The following is a 15,298-nucleotide window of genomic DNA, read 5'->3' as shown; positions in this document are numbered from 1 at the left end:
GAACACATGCGTCATTCCCCGAGGAAATGGCGAAGTTTCAAAAAACGTGTTCGATAAAAAGGTAAAAATGACGTTTCTTGCTGTTTCCATTAGCACATTTTTTGTTCCAGGGTGATTTGTGCGTTTTTCACGCACCAGGTACTGGTAAGAAAATGAAAAGTGCGTTTTGAAGATAACCATGCAAGCTTGAAGGTATTGGCAATGCTCATATCATTGGCTGGATAGCCGCTAATAAATTCGGTAAAATGTCAGCTGCCCAGAAGCAATGGCCTTGTTTCAATTGAACGTAAACACGAAGCAGCTTTTATTTATCTTTGTAAGCCATCTCATGGACAGAGTAATTGTTGCGTGTTATGCGGAGCTTCAGTAGGTTTTCGGCCTCCACAATGGCAGAAAAGATTTATAATGAACTTATAAGATAACAGGGATAACTATTTGTCACAGTGAGGTGCCGCTTGCAGTTGGCCCTTTGCATGGGGTCATTCAGACGTTATGGAAATATACTTATCCCTGACAGATGCTGGACCAACTTAACAGAAAATACCTGTTCACACTTGAACTTCGGTTCGATATTGCAAAACGTGTTAGTCAGTCTGGGTACGCTGATATGAAGCTTTTTTCGCCACTGAATTAGGGCACTCGATTCTTGGCAAAAGGTGTTTTACACATAAAAAAGTCAACGCATTTTGTATGCGACTGCCGCGCCACTCAAATGGTTAGCCATTTCTTATAAGCGGAGCTCTTGCGATCACGGGCCGCTGGCTTCAGCAATGATCCTGTTAAACAATGATCTTGATCGACTAGTATGTCCGAGCTCAATAATGTACCTCACTTCACTACGCCTCAGATAACGTTTGGGTGCCTCGGTTTTCATGATTTGAGTGGCAATAACCAAGAGGCATGATCACAAACGGAACTTTCATTTCATACAGGGAGAGACCGGGTGTAATACAACGTACATACCAAATGTTAACGCTTTAACTTTTGACGCTTTTTTATCTAGAAATCTGCTTAGATTTACCTCTACATACTGAAAAAAGGTAAAGTGGATAAATCCTAATTCTAAGTTGGTATTCGCTTGTTCGCTAAGGAGTGGTGGCAATGTAGATCATAAAAAGTTGCAGAGAAAACTTCAATTTTTTGCACTGTTTGGGCCACCCGCGCCTCATTTTTAATTAGCTAAAAGAGAGAGAGAGAGAGCAAACATCTTTATTTATTCCGGCAGCTGGGACGCAGCCTAGTCCGTGTCGGGCTGCCACTCGTCGTCGGCTCCCTACTCATGCATTGCTTCCAGTAGAGGCAGCAGTTTCGGGGCGCTGGCGTTCGAGGGCCCCCAACACCTGCTGGACGGCCGTACGTTGTATTTCTTAGTCCTTGTCTCTGGTCGCACTTGCGAGGAGCGGCGGGAGCGTTTTGGCTGTATTGGCCTCACTGGGGTGTAGTGTACAGTCCCACGAAATGGGAGCTGCTGTGGCTCTGTCGTTCTTACACAACACACACACGTCGCTTGGGAACACTTCTGGACAAATGTGTTTGGCTATCACCGGAGTCATTAGCGCATTAGTTTGTAGTTGTCTGTACACGACCGCTTCTCTTCTCGTCAGACGAGGGTGCGGTGGTGGGAAGGTCCGGCGGCTAGCTCGATACCACTCAAGGATGTCCCTATAGGCGGTGAGTGGCGACGCTTCGTCGAGCTCTTGCTCTGCAAGTTGGGGGCTCGAGCTTGCGCCGCGTCCGGTGAGCGCGTGCGCTGCTCGGTCCGCTTCCTCGTTGCGGTTGCTGTCCGTGCCCAACGGGCCGGCGTGCGCCGGGAACCACCTAATAGTCACCGTCATTTCTTTGGGAGGTAGGGCCCCGCACACCCTCACTGCACTGTGGGAGACACGATTTGTGGCGTAGTTCACGATCGCTGTCCGCGAGTCGCTGATCACAGTGGTACACTTCGGACTTGTGAGTGCCAGTGCGATCGCCATTTCCTCGGCGTGATGCACACTCTTGGCTTTGACGCTGCCTGCGGTGTACAGTTCGCCGGTGTTCGCATACGTGTTCGGCTGATTTGGGTACTTGGGGACATCTACGTAGTATTCTCCCGAGTCGTTGGCGTTCTTGCGAGCCTTCGCTCTTGCGAGCCTTCTCTCTTGGTTGTGTTCGGGGTGCATGTGGCGGGGGATCGGCGGTACGCGGAGTCTGCGGAGCAGGTCCTGTGGGAGCGATACATGGTCCTTGTCGTCTTGTAGTGCTTGATTTTGGTAGCCGAGCCATTGCAGTATGTAGCGGCCCGTTCTTGTTAGCGATAATCTTGTAAGCTGCGCTGTATGCTGGGCTTCTGCTATTTCATCTAGTGTTATGTATGCCTAGCTCAAGGAGCTTGTCCGTGCTAGTGTGTGGATATAGCCCCAGTGCTGCCTTGTACGTCTTGCGGATGATTGCGTCGAGCCTCTGGCGCTCGGCTGATTTCCGATTGTGGAAGGCCGCGATGTATGCAATATGGCTGATTGCAAAGGATTGGACAAGGCGGAGGAGGCTTGCTTCCCTCATGCCTGCGTATCGGGTGGACACCCTTCGGACGAGTCTGGTGGCTGCCGATACCTTTCTTTCCAGTTTACTGATGGTGGAGCCGTTCGTTCTGTTCACGTCCAGATGAAGCCCGAGGACACGCAGGGTCTTGACATGTGGAATTGCAGTCCCGTCTCTTGTTCGAAGGGTGATGCTTGTGGTCGTAGATGTAGTGGCGCATTTCTCTCGTGGTGGTAGGATGAGGAGTTCAGATTTTGAGGGAGAGCAGGTTAGACCGGTACCTGTCAGCCGATTTTCTATCACGTCAATTGCCTGTTAAGGTTGCTTCTATGTGGCCATCGCTGCCCGCCGTCACCCACAGGGTGATGTCGTCGGCGTATATTGTGTGCCTGACGTCGGGGAGTCCAGCAAACCTGTTTGCCACGTCAATTACCAGGTTGAACAGCATGGGTGAGATAACCGACCCCTGCGGTGTTCCGACGCTGCCCAACGACTTTGTGGGGAGCTGGATATCCCCCGCATGAATTGTTGTTCTTCGGTTTGACAGGAAGTCTTTAACGTAGCAGAAGGTCCGTTGTCCCATATTAAGGTGAGATATTTGTTCCAGGATTGCCGAATGGCGGATTCGTTCGAACGCACTTTGGAGGTCCAGGCCTAGGACTGCTCTGTTGTCGAGGGTGTTGGTGGATTGGTCTATGACTTCGTGTTTAAGTAGCAGCATAGCATCTTGTGTGCTTAGTTCCGCTCGGAAACCCAGAATTGTGTTTGAGTACAATCCTTCATTCTCTAGGTATAATTGCCATCGGTTAAACAGCACATGCTCCAGAACTTTGCCTATGCACGATGTGAGTGAGATGGGACGCAGATTGTCGATGTTAGGAGGCTTTCCGCGTTTAGGAATAAGGACTGCTTTCGCTTCCTTCCATCTTTTGGGCAATCGGCCACTGCTCCAGCATTTGTTGTAGAAGCGTGTTAGTGCGGAGATGGCATTGTCACTTAGGTTGCGGAGAGCTTTGTTCGTGACCTTGTCGGGTCCGGCTGCTGAATTGTTGTTGATCGTTGGCAATACTGCCCTTACTTCCCATTCCTCGATGTCTCTGTCGAGGAGTTCGTAGCTTGCTCCCGTGTAGTCTGGGAGAGGTTCGGGGGGAGTAGCGGGCAAGTATTTGTCGTTTAGACGCCGGCAGACCTCGGCTTCGCCAAGTTCTTTCTGAGCTCGGTGTAGGATGCGGGCAAGTGCGTGGTGTTGCGTCCCTTTGCTCTTGGTCTCATCTAACAGATGGCGTAACAAGTACCAAGTTCGACTTTTGTGCAGCTGTCCGTCAGCTTCATTGAACACTGCGTGCCATTGTTGGCGACAGAGGACTGCGCAGTGTTTCTCAATCTCGCGGTTGAGTATCGCTTCCTTCCTACGAAGCTTTCGGTTGTGCCGCTGTTTCTTCCATCTATTGTGTAACGATTTCTTTGCTTCCAGCAGGTGAGCAAGTCGGCTGTCGGCTTGAGGGAGGGAGTCGTCGAGTTCGACGTCGGTGGTGGCTGTTCGAACCGCTTCTTTTAAAGCTTGCATCCATTCTTCGATGTCGTCCATCTGGGTCGGGGAGTTCTCCAGTGCTCTACGATAGGCTGTCCAGTCCGTTATGCTTTGTTTTTTGGGAGTGTGCCCCATGGTCCTTAGCGCTACTGTGATCTCTATGATGCAATGGTCGCTGCCCAGCGTTTCGCCGGTATTGCGCCACCGTATCCCAGAGTTGCTGCGTGTCGCCTTACAGAAAGTAAGGTCCGAGTTCGTGTCCCGTTGTACGGATGAGCCGATTCGGGTGTACCTTGCAGGATCGTTGATCAGCTGGTAGCCGGCGTCCATGGTGTCTTCGAGCAGGTTGCGTCCCTTGGCACTTGTCTTGGGGTAGCCCCAGTCGGTGTGAGGCGCATTGAAGTCGCCGCATAGCACCGCGGTGTTGTCTCGGGCTAGTTGGCTCGTTTTGTGCATTAGGGTTCTGAACTTTTGCTGGTAGTGCTTGGGGTTGCTGCATATGTTGACTACGAAAGTGCTCTTTTCTTCTTCCCGGTGACAAGTTCCACTACACAGTGTTCGATGGCGCTGTTATGTAGAAGTGTATGTTCGATGTAGGTGATACCCAGTTATGCCAATTTAGCGGATTTTCCGCTAAATCTGGCGGATTTCATTTTGTCCTGACGGGGAAAAAATTAGTCTAGCGGCTAGTGGATTTTTTGGCGGGTCATTTTCATGCATAGCGGATTTCTGGCGGATACCTCACGCAGTGCACCGATTCAAAATCGCCCTGCAAGAAAGACCTTATGACTTTGCTTTCAAGCTTGTTTAAAAAAGTCGTAATTCCGACAGAGCAGATTGACGTTCTTACGTGCAAACTTGAGGACCACTTGAACCCCAAGCCATATCTGGGCTACGTGTTTGAGACGTACGTTAACAACGTGAAAGCTCAGAAGACCGACGGGTTCTCTCTCGCAGATGAAGCTGTGATGCGAGAAAGCTGCATAAGGTTTATTACCACGCTAGTAGATCAAATCAGACAGCGACTTCCCTACAAGATCACAGTTCTCCAGGAAACATCACTCTTATCGATCGAAAACGCTTTGTGCGTCGTGAAGAAGCCATTGATTCCTCTGCTGGAAGCAATGGCAGTGCCCCCTGAGACAATAGAAAAAATTTAAAAGCAGTGGAGCAAAATCATCCTCCTGAACTGGAGGCAAATATCATCCACGCAGTCATTCTGGTGTGAAGTTCACTCCTGTAAGGACGCCTGCGGCGAAAACCTGTTCGCCGAGCTGGCCAGATTTGCCATGTCGATGCTCGTGCTGCCGTATTCAAATGCCGAAGTAGAGAGGAAGTTTAGTCAGCTTAAAATACTAAAATCCAAGCTGCGGAACAAGATGAAGCCTGAAACTAAAAACGCCATCTTCGTCGTAAGAGAGGGGCTGAAGCGACACCAGAAACGTTGTTTTGATTACGAACTTCCCGCGGTAGTTCTTAGTGCCATCGGGACATCTGCAACGTATGTGCAACCAAGTCTCCTTTCTGGTCCCTGAACAAGTACCTGAACAAGTTCCTGTAGAGATGATATCAGACGATGACAGCGGCGACGAAGACCTCGATGTCTTTTTTGTTGACCTGTGAGTTCTTTCTTTCATCAGTGTGAACATTTATAACTTTTAGCCTCATCTGTGATCAGGTTGACAAATGACGACCACCGCCGCACTGAAGCTTCAAGTGTTCTAGTTAGACTCCTTGGAAGACTCTTTTATATGTTATTTCAGCTCCCGCAGTTTTGGGGAGATATAAAGGTATTTATCATACGAAATTGCACTGTTTTTCGAATAAAATAAGCCCTAGCGGAAAATTTAGCGGATATGTTTTAGAATCTAGCGGAATCTGGCTGATTTCGTATGGCTTTTTAGTGGATATCTGACGCCCAGCGGTGGCAACACTGGTGATACCCTTCTTCACCAGGCTGGATACTCCCTGACCGGCGCCTTTACCGATGGCTCGCGCACTGGGTGGGCTGGCGTGAGAGCGATACCCCGGAAAAGTCGGAGGGATCTCACTATGCGTTTCTTGGAGTAGGATAACATCTGGTGATCGTGGGAGCTGTTTGATGTATTGTTGTAGGGGTGCTCGTCTGCGCTGTAAACCGTTTGCGTTCCATTGCCAGACAACTAGTGCTCGGTTAGGGGCTAATGCTGCTCTGGCCATGTTGGGCGTTGGTTGGGTTGCGGGTGGTGCGTTCCGGAGCCGAGTTTAGCGATGGCTGCTAGCATCTCTACGAGTGTTTCTTGTATCGCCTGAATGATGTGTTGCATGGCTTGACACGTCTGTTCGAGCGTCGTGAGGCATGTGATGATATTTGCAGTGGTAGCTTCGAGTGCTGCTAGACGCTTGTTGATTGATTCCGCATGTTGGTTGGATCGTTCATCATGCCTGTTGAAACGTCCTTCGAGGCGGCGAAAGGCTGCTTTCAGCTTCCCCTCCTTGGGTGCGTCAGTGTCTCTTCTCTTGACTTGGGGTTCGGGTTCATCTGTTTCCGAATCCTCGTCGACCATTTCTTCAGCAGGTGCATCTTGGGTGGGTGTCGGTGGTTGTTGCTGGAGGGCGATCAGTTGGTCCAGCTTCCTGTTCAATATCCGCAATGCGGGCGTCTTGTTCCGCGACCTGGCGTTCTAGTCGGTCATTCTCTGCTCGAAGGGCGATCATTTCTGGATTCGATGAGGGTTTCGCCGGTGGAGATGTTGGCTTGGGTGCTTGCGATTTGGGAGCTGGCGGCTTGACTACGTCGGCCCCCGCCACTCGCTCTTTTGAGCGCGCCGCTTGACCTTTCCGACTAGCGCTGCGACTGGCGCTGCGGCGGCGGCTGGCCGAGCGGCGGCGACCGCTGCTGCGATGATGTGAGCGGCTCCGTCGGCCCGCAGCTGGCGCTTGCACCTGCGCTCGCGCCTGCTCTTGTGGCTGCAGCTGCGGGAAGTCCGCTAGGCCTTATGGCGGCTGCTGCTGTTCCACGCGCTTTCGTTCCCAGCGGCGACGCGTTATAATGCATGGAATCTTGTAGCGGTTCTTGCATCCCGCTACCCCGGTGGGGTGTGGGCCGTTGCACAGTTTACATCGTGGTGAACATTCTTTTTCATGGTCTGGGTCAGGGTTCGGTGCATTGCATGCGTAGCATACTTTGACGTCAGGGAAAGGGCACACATCTGTGCGGTGACCAATTTTGCCGCCCTGCCGGCACACTTCATAATGTTGGCGTTACAGACTGCACTTGACTAGGATAGAGCCGTATTTGATGTAGTTTGGAACTTTGGTTCCTTCAAATACTACTATGATAGTGGTCGACTTTCTGATGCGGTGCGCTTCCAATGCCAGTGGGTTGGCTTCATTGATGATGTTTGCTTGTAGTTCTTGGTGAGAGTCCGTAACTGCAATACCTCTAATAATCCCCTTGGTTGTTCCGTTTGGGGCTGAATGGTACGCGCTGACTTTGTGCTCCCGTCCCCCGATGCAGAGGCAACGTGTTCCGACGTATCGTTCGGCCCTTGCTTCATTGGGGGTGCTAATTACGATTATATTTTGGGCCACGTTGGTGCTCATGAGCCCCATGAAGCCCTGCTGAACCATAGTTTTTCGGCTGACGGCCTTAGAAAATATTGGCGCAGCTTGCACTAGTGGTGCAAGGCTGGAGAAACAGCAGAGCTGGCGGCCCCTCTCCCTCCGTCCGAGACCCGGTTGTTGAACCTCACATGGATTTCTGAACTCGCCGCTCAATCTTCTCCAGCACTGGCAGGCCCGGATTTTTTTTTGTCCCGCAGGCTCCCACGTTTCTACCAAAGTGGATCGCGTTAGCACCCGATAGAACCCGCAGCAACCAGCTTCGCGGACTCGGCGTCTGTAGCGCTAACTCGGCGTCCGTGCTACACACTTCTGGCGCGAACGCACGCAACCAGGCAAAGAGAACAGCGCTAGAGAGATCAAGCCACTAATTCTGGGCAGATTGTTTTCCCCGGTTGAGTTTGCCTCCGCAGTGTTCTCACGAGGCACATGCTCACGTGCGCTAGGCAATTTTTGTATTTTTTTCGAACTCCTCACGTGCCGCAAGCCCACGCATAAGCCTGGACAACGCCCGAGGCTTCTCACTGGGGGAACCCTTACGTGCGCTTGGCTGGGCTGACTTTTCTTGTAACGCTCCACGGTGGAGTTGAAAGCTTAAGCAGCTCTGCTGTTAAAAGCTGCATGATGTGTGCAACGCCAACGTTGAAGTGAGCGCCAAACACACCCACAGCATGAAACCCCATCTTGGCGTTTTTTTGCTAGCCCAAGATCCATGCACAAAAAGCCACCACCGTCGCCTAACCTGGCAAGCTTTCTTACCAACTGTTACTGTGATTTCGCCATAAAACTTATCTGCCATAAAAACAGCGGGCAGCTCTTCAACTGGTGACTGCCGTGTTTTGTCCAGTATACCACGCGGGATGGGCGGTGAGCTGTTTCACGAAGGGTTTCTAGCAATAACTCCGCGCCATTACGCACGTAGGCCAGAGTCAGTTATGGTGCAAACAATATAGATGCTCCTCGTGGATGGACTATCAGGGTTCCTCGTCGTTACGCTCACATTTCTTCGGTAAGCTTAAAAGGTGCACCTTTGTACAGCGAAATCGATCATGGATCCGGTCCAAACAAGTCCCAGCCGAAGGCGAACGATTGTACTTTTTGAAATTAAATAGGTAGAGGGCAAAGCTGAAGGAAGAGATAAAACACCACGACAAGCGCTTACTTGAAGCTGAGAACTCATTGCGAAAGCTTGCAGCTTATTACCAAAGCATGACGTAAAAAAAATGGCCAATACGCAAAGCTTCCGCCAATGCAACTTGAGCTAAAATCCAAAATCCAAACTACTCAAAGCGTCTCTGAATGGCACAGTCGTATAAACGTCGGTTTCATAATGCAGGTGACCCGAGTTCGACCCTGACCCCGGGAAGCGTTTTTTCGTGAGGCTCTTGATGCGGATTTGTGGAAACCCATTGTGTAAGACGGAATTCCTTCAATGCGTTTTGGGCGTAACAATTCAGATGCGGGACTTTGAATTTGGACTTTGAAGGCATTGGGTTCCGACCAAAAAAACCTTCGCGTTTCAACGGTCTTCACCTAACCCATGATCATCATTACCGTCTGAGACGCTTGGCTTGCCGGCAATGCGTTTTGGGGCAACGTCGCCATCAGTGAAGCATAGGAAGCGCCGCTTTAAAAATTGGTGGAGTACCTGGATGGCTGTGTTCGAGAAGAAGTGTTCAGCTTGCACAAATTAAAAATGCTTATAGTAATGCCTCAAAATTTGTTCATTTCACATTGGCAGCCTCCAACATCTTTGTGGGCGTTGGCGGTGTACCTGCCTAAACAAAGCTCGCCAGCTCGGCGCAGCACGCGTTGCCCGCAAAAAATTGATTTAATGCTTCAAAGTGACCAAGATGTCTCAATGCCAAGGCGTTGGACCAGGCTAGTTGGTACATGTTTGAATGGAATAAAAACCAGCGGTAAACACAGGACACAGAAGCAAACGACGGGACAAGCAGGCGTCCTTTCAATGCCTGGGGGACGAATGAACTCTCGGTTCGTTCGGTTCGAGGTGCTCATTATAAGATCATGCTCATTTTTGTGTAAACATTTATAAAGACCAACCGGATCGGGCTGTATGCTCGCTAATTCTCTAGCCAAGGGAGAGGTTTCTGAGCTACACCTTTTCTCAATGTGCAGTTTTCCTTAAGCAGACTTAAGTGCCACGTTTTAATATGAGTACCACTTGTAAATATGAATTTTCTGTAAGGTCTGCCACAACACAACGGGAATATTGAGGCGATAGTTCCCCTACATTCTTGAGGTCGGACTATTAGTACACAGGGGGCCAGTTTCACATGATAAAATATTTCTTAATTTGTTGGATGACATAATAATAACAAGGTCGTAGCTGCTGGCAGCATTATGGAGACAACGCAATCAATGTAAACCTCAAACATTGAGTGTTGAATAACACTACATACTTTTACGACTGCGTGAAAAGTGCGTGTACATTAACTTATCTTGGAAAATTCAAACGTACTGACAATGCTACTTCGAAACAGCATTCGTTAAACCCGTCCAAAAGGGACCATTTCCGGTGTCCAATTGGTGAAGTCAAGAGAAAACGCCTTTCCCTTGCGTTTATTAAATATTTCATGCTATTCGGTGTCTATCTCTAGGCGTTACACATACCAACCTTCTTTCCAATGCAGTTCCAGCTAAGATAGGCATCTCTAAATGTGTTCATTATTTTTACGTCGTTTCTTCTCCATGAGTTAACACCGCTAACTGTGCACTCGTCGTGTACCATTCTCTTTAGCGGTTGTCTTGTCTATTACTTGTGTGTGGTTACTCGATGTCCCCAGAATGTGGTAATGGCATGCGTGACGTATTTTTCAAGAAAAGCTTCTATTGTATCGCCGTCTGTGTTGTAGCCGTGATAAGGCAAAACTCCCTATTCACGGCTCCCTCCCTACAACCATGTAGCTGCCGAAAACCCCTCCTTTTCCGTAGCTTGCGGCCGAAAACCAGCTGGTCCGACGATAAGGCTCGCCGGATCACGCCATACGCCCAGCCAATAACAAGCGTCACCACCCCCCTTCTAGCGGAGGAGGGAAAGGAGGGATGGGTCGCTCCGCCCGCGCCGTCTCTCGCCAGTTTAAGGCCCACTGCGGCACGGTTATGCCGAAGTAGGCCGAACTTGTTACTCTCCGCCGGGGAGCAGACAGCATGAAGCAACGAGTGGGCCTTTGAATGTGCCCGAGCTCGGTGATCTAATTTTAGCAGTCGGAAATCCAGGCGAAACGACAACGTCGGACCGATTAAAGGGTTTGGAAAGTAGGGGTTGAGCATATGGTTACACAGAGACTCTCGAAGGGGTTGGTTTACGCTTTCCCACTGTAGGAAAAGCTTCGCGTGCATCCCTGTTTCCAGTGGAGGAAGGGTTGATTTTCTCGGTTTTTGTCTGCAGTGACAAATTTTTCCGAATTTTTTTTATTTTACTTAGTCGGACAAAAAACGATTTCCTTTTTGCCATTTTTAACGGCACTATTGACGTTTCTTCAAGATTATCTTCATATTTTTGATAGATTTCTTTTGAGAAATGGCAGTTTTTAGCATTTCTATGACAATCTACCTGTTTGTGTCACTCAGAAGACTTTTACTTCAGCATAACAGTAATATGTTTTATAAAAAACTTTTGAATCAAATGGGCTACATAATAACCCTGTTGGCCACACAAGTTACTTCCTCGCCGCACTTGTGGTATTTCATTCTCTCTAGCGAGACAGGTAATGTGCTTTCCATCATTTGGGGGTGGCTATCCGATCGCGGCATACGTGATATCTGCTTTCCGGTTGACTCTGCACTTATATAACAGGTCCAGTTTGGGTGGTTTGTGGCAGCGATAAATACCACGAGTGACGATTACCGAATTTTTAGTTCGGCCTCAGGGAGCACCTGTTATATATACCCAGAAGCTGCTTATGAGTAGTTGGGTTGCAGTCCACATCGCAACAACGAATAAATCTTTGGTTTTCTGTTTATTAGGTTTAGGCCCTTATTTTTGTTTAATTAATAATAGCTGCGTTTTGGTGCCCGCAATTACTCACCGTTCCTATGTCGAGAAAGTTCGTGACGCTAACCCGGAGGCATTCCGCTGGAACAAACAGAAAACAAGAGAGAATACAAAATGTTACGAGGTTTCTGAATTGATTAGTCAAAGGCATTCATATGAGAGCCAAAGTGAAGTAAATGGGGGCATGAGCCATCTCAACTTACCGATAAATTCTGCGTATGAATTTATATGGGAAGCCAGTGACCCTTAACGAGCCTTAGTGGTCTACCAGAAAGATCTGGTATTGCCATTTTAAACGTTTAATAGGTTGTATTGCTGACCCAGTCCCATTCAAAGCAATATAACTCCAAAGGTTCTTACAAACATCTTTAAAAGAGAAATATATCTTAGACTGGTGGTGGCCTGTCCAAAAAATAATGCATTACCTTACAGACTAGTAGGTTGGCCGAAAAGCACTGATAAGATATCTGGACACGTGGCGCGTGCGTAAAACCGTGCGTCCATGGGTTACTTCAAAATCGCGAGGAAGGAATGGTTCCTGATAAGGCAGTACACGCATCGATCATGAAGAAGTGCAATAGTATACCTTTATCACATAAACCACGTATCGGGATGCAGTTAAAATCGTTTGTAGAGGTGTTTATTTAGTGAGCGAAAAACGGCTGCATGAGTTATTTTCGGCTTCGGTCTTTCAAGTCTTGACCATCGATTAGACGCAGTTTCAGAGAACGTTGGAGACACTTTTACCGAAGTCTTGACGCCGTTTTGATGTTAGAATGCTTTCACGCTTCTCTCAATTTCTTTAGAAAGTGATGGTAAACTTGTTTTCATACTCGGAGGTGTTAAAAAAAAACAAACGCGGTTTGAGATATCCGTCTTATATTGCGGTAATTCTTATGTGCCCTATACTGGTCAGTACAACGCGGGGCTTTTGTGTTGATTTATGGTGACAGAGAAAGTCTTCTTATGTAAGGTTACAAGGGACACGGAAACAAGTTGTTGAGAAGTTTTAAATACCCTACACTATTAAATTTTTGAATGCACGACCAACGCGACGGCATTATCCTTCCGTTGTAGAGGCATTTCGGATTTTCGGTTGGAAAATGGCGTTTTTCTCGCGTACTTCTTCGTTCCAATTTCGAAGCTCAAAACATGTCCGATAAAATCAAATACATTCGCGTTAACCCCGTCTAACATGTGAATTAGTAGACAAAAGGTTGGGAAACGAGGAAATGATAGGAAATAGAACGCTCAAAGCATAGTATCGCATGGCAAGGAAAACCGCTGTTACGTCACTGTGGCGGCTAGACGAGAAGGTTGAAACTGCGGTATGCAGCGCGAAATAAAACTTTGGATAATACACTTTAGTGGGTTTTAGAATCAGTAGGGCGCAGGATATTCATTTTTCGGGCCTATAGCATGCGAATACCTTCATACCTTTATTACATCCTGGGAAACAATCTAAGAGCTCATTTTCTGAAAAAAAAATTGTGACTGAACAAGATGCCCCCTCAAAATGAAATTCAATTGAAAATTGAGGGAGAAATTAAAACGGATTACAAGTGTGATTGCGAAAGCATCACATTTTATTTAAAGCCCCGCGATTCCTACGTACTAATGGTAGGTCTTTCTTCATTACGTGCTCTTCTGTTGCGACGATGTATTGGTCACGAGAGGGATATATATCTGGTGTTTGAAACCACGTCGTAATGGTTGCGGCTGCGTCGTCTGGTGCTGGTCTTAGCGGCTACGAAAGGCTGCCTGTCTGCTCGCAGTTCTGCATTTTGTGTTCCCTTTCGCAGTTCGGAGCAGTGCGAAACGAAATGAACAGAGGGAACGCACGTGACACCACACAATGGCGGCAGGTCTGTATAGTCGGTGGAAAAGGATCAGCTCAATGTTATTAGCAATACGAAAACTTGCCTCCTTCAACTTTATTTTAGGCGTATATGATTCTCTCGAATCCTTCAAAATAGTAAGAAAGCTATACTTAAAATTTCAAAGCACGGGGCGCTTGATAAGACATACAAATGAGATTGAAGAAATACCAGTACAACCTGCGTGAGGCCTGAGATAACGTCTGCTGGGGGTTTAGTTTATTGTGTTCGCGATTTTCGGAAGCAATTTACTAAAGGTATTCCCTTCCTTAAACTAAATCGTAATCTCGCGCCAAAATATTTTCCCTGCTGTCACTTGCATCTTTGTAGATGCAGAAAGTATGTATTAAAATCATAATGACTGTAGCTGGCGTCTTGCTACAGGCATGCGAACAATCAGCAGTATTTTATGGTACCGTCGTAATTTCAAGGATGCGTAATGTATAACATACTACAAGTGCTTTTTCAGGAGTATAGGAACAAAACCGCTTGCAGATATCAGAGATCACATCACTCGATCGCATGAAAAAGTCCGGGTGTTAGAATATACACAACCTTTCGTTAGGAAATGCCGGAAGTGTTTACAACCAGGGGATATTTTCTGTCTGAGCACTTTAGAAAATTTGTTCCCCAAAGCGAACAAGGCTTGCTAGAGAACGATTTAACATGATAAAATTTTATGGCGGCAGAAATATTCAACCGAAAAAAATATTTATGCATGTTAGTTAAAATTGAAGGAATTTCTTACGCGATGATACAGCCGATACGAGTCCCGGCAAGATAATACCGGTGGCTATGATGAAGACCAGCAGTGCCATGTTAGCGGTAGTCAAAGCTTCTCAGAGCGAAGAAACAACAAGAGAACGCTGCGATGTGCGCTGAAGAGAACTTACCGCCCGTTTACGAAGCGTGATGGAGATTTATACCCTCCGAAGGCTGTTTTAGGCGCAGTGGGTTCTGCGCCAAGGATTGTTTTGCTTTCATTTTTTTGCAAAAAATGGAACTGCGCCGTTTGGCTGGGAAGTCGTAAAGCTGGAAATAGAAAATGCACGGTGTTTGTGCTAAATTAGGCATAGAAAAACATGTGGCTGCCCCCTCGGTCCTGTCACACGTGGCGAATATTGTCATTTCCCCGTGTTGGATAAAGTATAACAGTGAAAAATAACTGATAACGACAATACGGTGAATGCCACAGTATAACAGTTAAAAATAAGTGATAACGACAATACGGTGAACGCTGCCACAAATCCCAAAATTCTACCACGTGCCAAGGGCTCGTTCCATGCTGAAGGTTAGGCCAAAATAGAGCGCGCTGGTTTTGTTCGTAGTCTGTCAGCAAAAGAGTTGTATACCTGTACCTGAATGCAAAGTAGGAGAGAGGAAGGCACGCTTCCTGCAAGCGGCAGCGGAAGTTCTGCAGCAGCGAATGGCGGAAGCGAATGTTGTTAGTGCAGCATCGATATCTAACGTGCATCAGCGTCATAATTTTTCTAGGGTTAAAATGTTGAATTCTTAAATCCATGTTCAGTCGTCATACCAGCAGATAGCAATACGTTTGAGGCCCATAGAGAAGTGCTGTGAGCACATACGACCAACACTCCCCAGCAGCACTTGCAGTAAAAAGCCTCACTTCTTGTGCATTAGAAACATTTCATTCGTGCGATTTTCAGCGAGTGATGACAATTAGGTCTGCATTACGCTGAATAAGAATGATAAAGAAGCCATGAAAATATAAAGCCCTGATTGGCGCAA

At 47.8% G+C, this 15,298-nt stretch overlaps 1 protein-coding gene across 1 annotated transcript in view; it reads right to left on the bottom strand.

Annotated features, from left to right (window-relative positions):
* Positions 1-14,433, bottom strand: part of LOC144138728 (uncharacterized) — a 32,207-nt gene extending 17,774 nt beyond the window's left edge. The window contains exons 1-2 of the mRNA XM_077671138.1: positions 14,295-14,433; positions 11,704-11,750 (exon numbers count right to left, since the gene is read on the bottom strand). Coding sequence (XP_077527264.1) covers positions 11,704-11,750; positions 14,295-14,364 — 117 coding nt within the window. The 5' untranslated portion in view covers positions 14,365-14,433. The remainder of the gene's footprint in view (positions 1-11,703; positions 11,751-14,294) is intronic.
* Positions 14,434-15,298: the final 865 nt, after the last annotated feature.

Source organism: Haemaphysalis longicornis, unplaced genomic scaffold, assembly GCF_048455015.1.
Source record: "Haemaphysalis longicornis isolate Haplotype H1 unplaced genomic scaffold, Haemaphysalis longicornis Haplotype H1 scaffold_5, whole genome shotgun sequence".
Classification (NCBI taxonomy): Eukaryota; Metazoa; Arthropoda; class Arachnida; order Ixodida; family Ixodidae; genus Haemaphysalis; species Haemaphysalis longicornis.
This window is presented reverse-complemented; position numbering and strand designations above follow the sequence as displayed.